The 11052-nt window shown below is 39.6% G+C and overlaps 3 protein-coding genes across 13 annotated transcripts in view; 2 read left to right on the top strand and 1 right to left on the bottom strand.

Annotated features, from left to right (window-relative positions):
* The window catches only part of LOC111445423 (putative transcription elongation factor SPT5 homolog 1), an 11556-nt gene extending 4226 nt beyond the window's left edge, over positions 1-7330 (top strand). Inside the window, exons 2-22 of one of the 4 annotated variants that reach the window (XM_023083781.1) lie at positions 319-557; positions 687-833; positions 1007-1165; positions 1247-1330; positions 1653-1723; positions 1821-2178; positions 2313-2468; positions 2575-2672; positions 2755-2803; positions 2882-3034; positions 3133-3276; positions 3363-3456; positions 3569-3730; positions 3888-3936; positions 4021-4115; positions 4200-4278; positions 5352-5406; positions 5489-5606; positions 5687-5830; positions 6361-6461; positions 6978-7330. In XM_023083781.1, the coding sequence (XP_022939549.1) occupies positions 319-557; positions 687-833; positions 1007-1165; positions 1247-1330; positions 1653-1723; positions 1821-2178; positions 2313-2468; positions 2575-2672; positions 2755-2803; positions 2882-3034; positions 3133-3276; positions 3363-3456; positions 3569-3730; positions 3888-3936; positions 4021-4115; positions 4200-4278; positions 5352-5406; positions 5489-5606; positions 5687-5830; positions 6361-6461; positions 6978-7223 (2801 nt within the window). In that variant the 3' untranslated portion in view covers positions 7224-7330. Of the gene's footprint in view, positions 1-318; positions 558-686; positions 834-1006; positions 1166-1246; positions 1331-1652; positions 1724-1820; positions 2179-2312; positions 2469-2574; positions 2673-2754; positions 2804-2881; positions 3035-3132; positions 3277-3362; positions 3457-3568; positions 3731-3887; positions 3937-4020; positions 4116-4199; positions 4279-4903; positions 5147-5351; positions 5407-5488; positions 5607-5686; positions 5831-6360; positions 6462-6977 lie in introns of those variants that run through there. The other 3 variants (XR_002710854.1, XM_023083784.1, XM_023083783.1) reach the window with 3 other exon arrangements.
* A 643-nt stretch (positions 7331-7973) lies between these two features.
* Positions 7974-9453, top strand: LOC111445427 (stearoyl-[acyl-carrier-protein] 9-desaturase 6, chloroplastic-like). Its single transcript, XM_023083794.1, has 2 exons — positions 7974-8658; positions 8834-9453. Exons 1-2 carry the CDS (start codon positions 8041-8043, stop codon positions 9404-9406), a joined length of 1191 nt encoding a protein of 396 aa, XP_022939562.1. The 5' UTR covers positions 7974-8040; the 3' UTR covers positions 9407-9453.
* Positions 9454-9720: 267 nt separating this feature from the next.
* LOC111445428 (basic salivary proline-rich protein 2-like) lies at positions 9721-11043 on the bottom strand. Of its 8 annotated transcripts, XM_023083802.1 has the most exons (3): positions 10643-11040; positions 10584-10603; positions 9721-10439 (listed from the first exon to the last, which is right to left on the bottom strand). In XM_023083802.1, exons 1-3 carry the CDS (start codon positions 10821-10823, stop codon positions 9741-9743), a joined length of 900 nt encoding a protein of 299 aa, XP_022939570.1. In that variant the 5' UTR covers positions 10824-11040; the 3' UTR covers positions 9721-9740. The 8 variants fall into 8 exon arrangements, with proteins under 8 accessions (XP_022939570.1, XP_022939565.1, XP_022939564.1 ...); XM_023083797.1 differs by lacking the exon at positions 10584-10603 and having other exon boundaries at positions 9721-10553; positions 10626-11043; XM_023083796.1 differs by having other exon boundaries at positions 9721-10603; positions 10643-11043.
* Between the last annotated feature and the right edge of the window lie 9 nt (positions 11044-11052).

Below are 11052 nucleotides of genomic sequence, written 5' to 3'. Positions count from 1 at the left end.
TTTTTTTTTTTTTTTTTTTTTGTACACTCATATATTCTTTCATTTTTCTCCATGGAACTTTTTTTTCTTCCCAGAAAAAGGTTTTCAGTTAACTTTGTGTTAGCTTTCACTTGCCACTTACCAATTTGATTTTTTAATAGCACAAAGTGATGGAAAATGGTGGCAGCTAGTTGTTGCCCCTATGGCCTTGAATAGATTTGAAACTATATAGTATATATCATATACCTGTGAATTTGTTGTTTCCCCCAAAATTTTTGGGGCCCTACTTTTTGTTTTTAACAATCTTTATGTATGGGGCTATCCAAATCAATAATGCAGATTTTATTGTTGATAATGGAGCTGATATACCCGATGAAGATGAAAATAGAAGGATGCATCGCCGCCCATTGCTACCACGGGAGGATGAACAGGAGGATGTTGAAGCACTTGAAAGAAGGATTCAAGCAAGATATGCAAGATCAAATCATATGGAATATGACGAGGAGACCACAGAAGTGGAGCAGCAAGCTCTCTTACCTTCTGTAAGGGATCCAAAATTGTGGATGGTTAGATGCGCGGTATGATTATACTCACTTCAAATTTTCATATTTATTTTTAGTTTCTTCTCTAAGTTTTTTTTTTCCTTCTGAAGTAATCTTAGAGAATGGTTGTACATGATTAGTGATATGAAACTCTTTGTTTGTTAGATTGGCCGAGAACGGGAGGCTGCTGTTTGTCTAATGCAAAAATGCATTGATAGAGGGCCTGAAATGCAAATAAGATCTGCAGTTGCTCTTGACCATTTGAAGAACTATATATATATTGAAGCTGACAAAGAGGCCCATGTTAGAGAGGTATATTATGCTTTCTTAGTGAATAAACTGAATTCAATTATGTAGGCAGTCGATCAACTCTTTAAATTTTTTTGGTTATTCATACATCCTTTTTGTAGACTTACAGTGATGATTGAATTCAATCCTCTATCTAGTAAATTAACTCTTTAAATTTTCTTTTGCTATTGTTTTAGGCTTGTAAAGGTCTACGCAACATGTACGCACAAAAGATAACACTCGTTCCAATTAAAGAAATGACGGATGTTCTCTCTGTTGAAAGCAAAGCAATTGATCTTGCTAGAGATACATGGGTTAGGCTGAAGATTGGGACATATAAGGGGGATCTTGCCAAGGTAATTGTGGTTCTTTCAATAAGCTAAGATATTTCATTCACTCTTAACTCTGTTTGGCGCATTAAGCACTCTTTTCTTCAGGTGGTGGATGTTGACAATGTGCGGCAGAGGGTTACTGTGAAACTGATTCCACGGATAGACCTACAGGCTCTTGCAATTAAATTGGTAATGTTTTGAAGGGCACTTTTTAATTGTCTTTGGTATTTCATCATTATGGTATTGAACTCACGATCATCCAATGTTTTTAGACTCATTGAATTTTTTTAGGCTTTATTTTTCTCGTTTTCATCAGTTTGCAATCCCTAATATGTAAACTTGGAAATAAGTTTTGTAGGTAGCATTTTCTTCGTGTCTTCACGTCTTTTAGTATATATGTAAATATGCGTTTATATATTTATGCATGCATGTATATAATTAGTTCCTTCTTCTTGGATCATTAACATCTGAGAATGAATGTTGTTTTTGATACTGAGCACTTCTCTTTCAGGAAGGGAGAGAAGTTGCTAAAAAGAAGGCATTTGTTCCTCCACCGCGATTTATGAATATTGATGAAGCTAGGTAGTCCACACTGTTTCTCTGAATGAAACCTGGCCTCCATATATTTGATGAACTTGTTGTTTAATGTTCATAGTAACTTACTCTTCGACATATTCAGAGAGTTGCACATCCGTGTGGAGCGCAGACGTGATCCCATTACTGGAGAATACTTTGAGAATATAGGTGGCATGTTTTTCAAGGATGGTTTCTTGTATAAAACAATGTCCATGAAGTCGATAAATGCCCAAAACATAAAGCCGACTTTTGATGAACTTGAAAAATTTCGAAAGCCTGGAGAAAATGGAGATGGGGATATTGCTAGTTTGTCTACGTTGTTTGCGAATCGAAAGAAAGGGCACTTTATGAAAGGTGATGCTGTCATTGTTGTTAAGGGGGATCTCAAGAATTTGAAAGGATGGGTTGAGAAAGTAGAGGAAGAGAATGTCCACATCAGACCAGAAATGAAGGGCCTTCCCGTAAGAACTACTCAATTGCTTCTTTTTTGTTTGACCAGCTGAACCATTTTGTCATTTATTCAAAGGTTTGAGCATATATCTTGTGTGTCTTCCTTTTTGTTTTGTTTTATTTTATTTGTTTATTTATGGGATAGAAAACACTTGCGGTGAATGAAAGAGAACTTTGCAAGTACTTCGAGCCTGGGAATCATGTAAAAGTTGTATCGGGCACTCAGGAGGGGGCTACTGGTATGGTTGTAAAGGTGGATCAACATGTGCTTATTATATTATCTGATACAACCAAGGAACATGTGAGTTTGACTTTCTTGGAAGTATTATAGAATCATAGGTCTTGCATATTGTTGAATGTTATCTTACTGATAGTGTGCTTAAATGTCCTAAATCTATCATCTTCAGATTCGGGTATTTGCTGATGATGTTGTTGAGAGCTCCGAGGTAACAACTGGCGTGACTAGAATTGGGGATTATGAACTTCACGATCTTGTGTTATTGGAGTAAGTAGTTGTTAATATTGTTTTTTTTTCTTATTTTTTAAATATAAGAATTGGATTCATAGATTCTCAATAATTTTTGCAGTAATATGAGCTTTGGCGTAATTATCCGTGTAGAAAGTGAGGCTTTCCAGGTTAGCATGCTTTATGCAGGCTATTTTTTTTCTTTTCATTTTATTGTCAGTAAGCTCATCAATATGATTTTGCTCTAGGTTCTTAAGGGTATTCCTGATAGACCTGAGGTTGATATTGTGAAGTTAAGGGAAATAAAAAGTAAGATTGACAAGAAAATCAGTGTTCAAGATCGGTTCAATAACACAATTTCCTCCAAAGACGTAGTGAGGATTCTTGAAGGACCTTGTAAGGTTAGATCTCTGTTTCATGTGTTCTATTTCCTTTTAGATGTCTACATTCTTTTTTTAAAAAAATTTAAAATGGTTTTTTTCTTTTGCTCCTACTACAGGGAAAACAAGGTCCAGTGGAGCACATATACAGAGGAATTCTGTTTGTTTATGATCGCCATCACTTGGAACATGCAGGCTTTATATGTGCTAAATCACAGGCTTGTGTTGTTGTGGGTGGATCCCGAACTAATGGAAATAGAAATGTTAGTTATTGTTTTGAACTAATGCGGGATTATGCTAGCACACTTTTTGTTGACAGTTGTATCTTAGTTGGTAGTTTCTGCTGCAGGGTAAGTCATATTCTAGGTTTGCTGGCCTTGGGACCCCACCTCGTTTTCCTCAGTCACCTAAGAGATTTCCTAGAGGAGGCCCTCCCAATAATGGTATGTGGTGGATCTGTTTCTTATCTGTGTCCCCCTTATGATTGTTTTTTTATTTTTATCTGATAAAAGATTATTCTCTGATGTTTTATTAAGTTGTTTAGTTGTTGTTCAGGCGGGGGAAGACATAGAGGTGGGAGAGGGCATCATGATGGGTTGGTTGGATCAACAGTAAAAGTTCGGCTGGGTCCTTATAAGGGTTACCGTGGACGTGTTGTTGAAATAAAAGGCCAAATGGTTCGAGTAGAGCTCGAGTCTCAAATGAAAGTGGTCACAGGCATGTTTTAAAAGATTTTGGTAGATACTAGAGTATATGTGTGATATGTGGCATTACTTGTATACAATTTTTTTGAAGGATATCTGGGAAATTTTAAAAGTCCGAAATGGAAGTGAATTGTGTGGCATTAACTCCATAATACTTGTTTTTTTTGCAGTTGACCGCAATTTTATCTCAGATAATGTTGCTGTTTCGACCCCCCATCGGTAAATATAATATATATAATCCATAATAACTTTGGTTTGTTTGTTTCTTGTTAGTTCAAGGTTTTACTGTTTTCTTTGTACCAGTGAATCATCTAGATATGGTATGGGAAGTGAAACTCCCATGCATCCTTCTCGTACTCCCCTGCATCCATACATGATCTCAATGAGAGATATTGGAAGTTAGTTCTCTTTCTATATTGCCTTGTTTTTTCCCCAATAATACTTTATGAGGGTTATTCATTTTATACTATCTGTTTTTATAGCAACACCAATTCATGATGGCATGAGGACACCTATGCGAGATCGAGCATGGAATCCCTATGCACCCATGAGTCCGTCAAGGTAAATTTCATATGGACTAGTGGACTTAAAAATTAATTAAGATAACATGGATAGCATTGTAGAATGTATGTGTTGTAGAGGCTCAATAAATTATTGTTATTTTAAATCTCATCTATAATTTACTTTTCTTATATTGTCTTACAATTAAAACTGAGAAAAATTTAAATTCAAAGATGCATCGAACTGCCCCTAAAAATAGCTTTATGAACAAGCTTGAAAATATTGATATTATAGCTTATGATGATTTATAATTTGTACTTTATTTTTTGCCACTCTTGCATTGGAAATTTGGAAACAATTTTTTTTTTTGTATATTTGTTGGGTCGTTTCTTTCTCTATAATTCTTATATTGGCCATTTTATTTAAAAGAAAACACTTTTATGACTGATTCTGTTGTATTCTGTGTTTGTGTATTTCGATAGTATTCCTAAGGGATGTAGCTCTTTTTAAGGACTGAGGCCTGACTAAATCCCTAAGGCTCGAAGTATGAAGAAGGCAACACCTGATTGATGAAAAACATGACTATTTGAAAAATGAAAATGGAACATTATGCATATTAATCATTGAAGTGGTGGAATTAAGATGTGTGGAATCTTACTACAGTTATTTTCTTTCTCCCCTTAAGTCTCATCAATGAACTATGGGTTAGGGAAGCTAGAATAAAGAGACGTTGGACAAGATGTGGTTTGTCATCTTTCAGAAGGCAGGCAATCATATTTGATACATTTTCACCATCAGTAGCCTTCTGACAGTGACAAGTTATTTGGTGTGAGTGGTGGTAGTGCAATAGTGAAGTCCTGTACCTGGCCTACCCTGGAGGCAATTGTGATGGGGCTTGTGTTGTATATTGCTGCTCTAGGAACTCATTTGATGTGGTAACCACCTTTGGCTGTGGGATAAATTTGTCTCATACATCAGTAACTTTAGAGCTTCTTGATATGTTATGCTGTATCTCCGTTTTTCATCATGTGCTTTAGGGAGCCATCTTATCCATTGAAGTCCTCTTTTTCAAGTTTTTTTTTTGCTATCATCTTTGATGATTGATGCTGCAAATTCTGATTTTTCTAAACTAGGGATAACTGGGAGGAAGGGAATCCTGCAACTTGGGGAAGTAGCCCACAGTACCAGGTTAGATCTTTAATGACTTGCTAAATGCCACTAATTATTCTGGCTTGTTAACCATTAGAGTCAGTAATGTGTTCTCTCTCAGACAGGAAGCCCTCCTTCACGGACATATGAAGCTCCAACTCCGGGTTCTGGGTGGGCCAACACTCCTGGTGGCAGTTACAGTGATGCTGGTACCCCCCGGGATGGTGGTTCAGCCTATGGTTGGTGCATTTGTATTTATTTCAACTTTTCCACACAAGAGACATATCTTATCTTAATATTACTTACTCTTTGTGTTCAGCAAATGCTCCAAGCCCATACTTGCCTTCAACTCCTGGTGGACAGCCGATGACACCTAATCCAGCCTCCTATCTTCCCGGTACTCCTGGTGGGCAGCCAATGACACCAGGCACAGGTGGTCTGGATATGATGTCTCCTGTTATAGGTTTGTATTACTCATTTCAGCATGCAGCTTGATAGAGTTTTCCCTATATTTATTTTAAACAAGATGTTCTTCACAAAAAATATTCGTAGAATATCTGCTACAAGTAGAGTTTACAATAGACTCTGTTATTTATATTTGCCATTAATTCGCATTTTTCTTTAACATTTGGAGGAAGTAACACCTGAACTTTATTATTACTCGCTATACTGCATGTTGCATATTGATAAAAAGGGTGCCACTATAAGTTAATCCGAGCACAAATTGAGTGGAGCACCCGGATGAGCTTGCATCGATACAATTTTCTTTTCTTTTGATAAAATTGTATTAGGGTACATTTGACTACCTCAAGAAATATTCTGAGTTTCATCTAGAGAGACCTGGAATAAAATTTATTTCATAGGTACATTGTATCGAACTTGGGAAGTTCAACCTTTTGCAATGGGTTTCCTTCCATTTTCGATTGGCATCTCCAATAAATGTTTGTTTGTTTTACTCTACTACTGATTTCAAAAAATAAATTAAAATGGCAGGTGGTGATTCCGAAGGACCATGGTACATGCCAGACATATTAGTCAATGTCCGGAGGTCAGGAGATGAGCTCGTCAAGGGAGTAATCCGTGAGGTGCTTCCGGTACGTGTTTACTAAAGCTTTGCCCACTACAAATTTTATATTTCATTTTATTTTATTTTTATACATATTTGTTTCTGATGAGTAGTAGTAGCTGGACTTCTTATGGAACATGTAGAGCGTTATTACCAAATTATTGTTTTCTGAACGAAAAAAATACAAGGGGAAAGATATTAAGAGAGATATAACTGAAGTGTGTCTTATATATATAAATATATATAAAGATAAAGAACAGAAGGTAAGGTTAAGAAGGCAGATTTGGAAACTCTACAGGTGAGTAAATTTCACATAGAAAGTTCATAAGTTCATGGTCAACGATACCATTCATTCAATCTTAAGAAGGCAGGTTTCATGCCTATCTATCTCTCTTGCAGGGCCCACCCCATCCTTATCCTTCATTTATTTGTAATGTAAAAGTGTAACATTCAAATGAAACACAAGGTTTAAAGCATATGTGTAACTGAATTGGGTATAATATTATGAAAAGTAGTGCTGATTTGGTTTTTTGTGTTTCCTCAGGATGGCGGATGTAGGGTAGGTCTTGGATCAAGTGGAAATGGCGAAACGGTAACAGCCTCTTCCAGCGAAATAGAAGTGATCGTTCCTAGAAAGTCAGACAAGATCAAGATAATGGGTGGTGCACTGCGTGGTGCCACTGGCAAATTGATCGGCGTAGACGGCACGGATGGAATTGTGAAGGTAGATGACACTCTTGATGTTAAGATTTTGGATTTAGTTATTCTTGCAAAACTAGCTCAACCATAATTTTATTGCTAATAAATGAGAATCCAATCATATTGTATACTACTAGTCTAGTGCATGCCAGTTTTTTCCCTACAATTATAAATGAGTTCCATCTTTATGTTGCTGCTTCTTATTCATCCCTGCTGGCTTTGTCATGTTTAAATTTGACGCTTGTTACATTTAGGCATTGTTTTTGTCTAGTTTCTGTTTAATGCATGATCGACACGTCAAATATGTATACCATATTAGGAAGAAATTTGAAAGTGGATGAGTTATAATATTTATGTTCTTTCATTGTCTTTTTTAATTTTGACATAAGAATATTACTTTATTTTATTTTATAAAAATTGCTTTTTGGATAGTCAATTTTAAAGAAACTCTTCAAAATTTGATCAAAAATCAATTTGATTGTTGTAGTTGGGTGTAGCAAACGGAGACCGATGAAACCCTTTTTTTTTTTTTTTTTTTCGGGATTTTATTTATAAAAAAAATTTATTATTATAATTCGGTTTCTTGAACGTTTCTCACCAATCTCACCACTTGGCCGCAAGGTACATTTTTTTTATAATTAAATTTAAATTTAGAGGAAAAGACGGTTTTGTCCACACATTATGAGGTGTCTTTAATTCTATTTGCCACTGGTCTGTGTGTGTACCCATGGGATCTCTCCACTGCCTTTCTGAAAACCACAGCACCCACTGGATTGTACATCCCTGAAATTACCATATTACCCTTCCATTTCCCCCCCCCCCCGAACTTCCCTTATAAATTTGGTCCATCACTGTGCTCCCTATTGCCCAAGATTTGTACTCGATCACACTCTCGCGCAGACGGCATCATGAATACCCTAACCTCGAACCTCCTTCCAACTCATTCTCCGATTTCATTTGGCCGGAATCTCGCTCACTTTCGGTTGAAGCCGCCGCTGTACGCTGTCAATTTCCGGCCGTCGCTACAGCCGATTTCTGCCATATCGACGCCGGATCTGATTAAGGGCCAGAAGACGCACTCAATGCCGCCGGAAAAGGTCGAATTGTTTAAGTCGCTGGAAGGTTGGGCGAGTGAGAATGTACTGCCGCTGCTGAAGCCGGTGCAACAGTGCTGGCAGCCGCAGGATTTCTTGCCGGATTCGACGCTGCCGTATGACGAATTTGTCGATCAAGTTAGGGCTCTGCGGGAACGGACGGCGGAACTGCCGGACGAGTACTTCGTGGTGCTGGTTGGGGATATGATTACGGAGGACGCATTGCCCACTTATCAGACCATGATTAACACGCTGGATGGTGTTAAGGACGAGACTGGGGCTAGCAGCAGCTCGTGGGCCAAGTGGACCCGGTCTTGGACCGCCGAGGAGAACCGCCATGGCGACTTGCTCCGAACCTACCTCTATTTATCGGGTCGGGTCGATATGCAGATGGTTGAGCGGACTGTCCAGTATTTGATCAGCTCCGGCATGGTAAGACCAATAAATTTTAATTTAATATAATGTTGTTAAAATACTTTTTAAAATTTCCAAAATTGGAAGTTAAATAATTTTATAGTTTATGTTTTTAATACAAATTTAAAAGTTAAAAGGTTTTTAATTAATATTACTATAATTGGTGACGTGTAAATACGATCCACGTGGACAGGACCCAGGAACAGAGAACAACCCATACTTGGGTTTCGTGTACACGTCATTTCAGGAGCGAGCCACGTTCGTATCCCACGGCAACACCGGCCGTTTGGCCAAAGACAACGGCGATACAGTCCTGGCTCGAATCTGCGGCACCATCGCCTCCGACGAGAAGCGCCACGAGAACGCATATTCCAGAATCGTGAAGAAGCTTCTCGACGTGGACCCCTCTGGTGCCATGCTGGCAATTGAAGACATGATGCGTAAGAAGATCACAATGCCAGCTCACCTCATGTACGACGGCGAAGACCCCAGGCTATTCGACCACTTCTCCGCCGTTGCTCAGCGGCTTGGAATCTACACGGCTAACGACTACGCCGACATTCTGGAGGTGCTGGTCGAACGATGGGCGTTGGAGAAGGTGGAGGGATTGACGGCGGAGGGGCGACAGGCTCAGGATTACGTGTGTGGCTTGGCGCCGAGGATTAGGAAGCTTCAGGAGCGAGCCGATGAGCGAGCTAAGAAGTTGAAGCCGTATGGAGTGAAGTTCAGCTGGATTTTTAATAAGGAAATTCCCATTATCTCCTAAGTTGTTCTTTTTCGTGTAAAATTTTAAATTAAACCAAAAAAAAAAAAGAAGAAATTTTGAAATTTTGTTTAGAAATTTAGGATTTTCGTCCTTTTATATAAAATTAAATCCCATTATCTCCCACGTCTCTTTTGTAAGAAAAATCTATTAATTAATTTATTTTAATCCATTTCAGTATGACAATTACAGGCACGTTTTCTGGAAAATGAAGAAAAAATCAATTAAATTTTTTAAATTATGAGTGGGATAATCATAATATTTATTTAATTGGGTTTTATTTATTTTTTTCAATTGTTCTTGTTCTTGTTCTGTCCAAAATGATGAACTTTTCTGCTCAGGAATGGTTTTGATGAGTGGAAGATGCGGGCTGTGGCTCTTCTATGGAGCTTGGATCGCCTGCTTCATGCTTACCATGTAACCCTTTTTCCCCAACCTTCTCGCTCCGTACGATTTCTTCAGTTATGTGGATGTCATCTTCAACTGATAGCACCGTAGTTTCGCATGATCCATGGGGTCCTGCAACTATGGCCTCTTTGATCTTCCTGTGTTCGTCAATGTGGATGATCTCTGTTTCTTCAATGGTTTTCTCCTTTCTCTTTTTCACGAAGCAGAAGAAGGCAGCTGCCATGAATGCAAGCAGGAAGAGCCCACCCATGGACACACACACTATGATGATCACTGTCGGGTGGTGGTTAGAAGGAGGCGGCGGCGGCGGAAGCATTGGAGATGGGGGAGATATGGGCTTGTATGGTGTTGGTGGAGCAATTGGCTTGTGTGGTGGTGGTGGTGGTGGTGTAATTGGCTTACGTGGTGGTGGAGGAGCAACTGGCTTTTTAGGAGGCGGAGGCGCAATTGGTTTGCGTGGCGGTGGAGGAGCAACTGGCTTTTTAGGAGGCGGAGGCGCAATTGGTTTGCGTGGTGGTGGAGGAGCAACTGGCTTTTTAGGAGGCGGAGGCGCAATTGGTTTGCGTGGTGGTGGAGGGGCAGTTGGCTTATGTGGAGGTGGAGGTACTATTGGCTTGCCTGGCGGTGGCGGAGCAGGAGGGGGCACAATTGGCTTGCGTGGGGGCGGAGGCGCAGTCGGGGGCGCAATAGGCTTGCGTGGTGGCGGAGGAGCAGTCGGCTTTCGAGACGGTGGAGGAGGAGGAGGAGGCACGATCGGCTTACGCGGTGGCGGAGGAGCAGTCGGCTTCTGAGAGGGCGGAGGAGGAGGAGGAGGCACAATTGGCTTACGTGGGGGCGGAGGGGGCGCAATTGGCTTGCGTGGTGGCGGAGGAGCAGTTGGTTGTCGAGGCGGGGGCGGTGGCGGTGGCGGGGGTGGCCTAACTGGTTTATATGGCGGTGGGAGAGGCGGCCAGAAAGGATGATAAGGTGGTAAAGGAAAGTAAGGGTACTCAGAAGTATTGAGAGAGGCCATTGGGATTAATATCTCTCAAGAAGTATTGGTTAAAGAAAGGATATGAAGAAGTTGGTAAGAAATGGGATGCGTTTTTATACAAACAAAAAAAGACTTAACTTTGATGCTAAGCCTGAATGATTGTGTGCATTATAAACTTGCTCTGTTCTTGCTTCCCACCCTCTGTTTCTCTGCTCACCAAGCATATCTTGAGTGTGTATCAAAAGCTAACAACTCCCAACACAATCAA

This window comes from Cucurbita moschata, unplaced genomic scaffold (genome assembly GCF_002738365.1).
Source record: "Cucurbita moschata cultivar Rifu unplaced genomic scaffold, Cmos_1.0 Cmo_Scf00007, whole genome shotgun sequence".
Classification (NCBI taxonomy): domain Eukaryota; kingdom Viridiplantae; phylum Streptophyta; class Magnoliopsida; order Cucurbitales; family Cucurbitaceae; genus Cucurbita; species Cucurbita moschata.
This window is presented reverse-complemented; position numbering and strand designations above follow the sequence as displayed.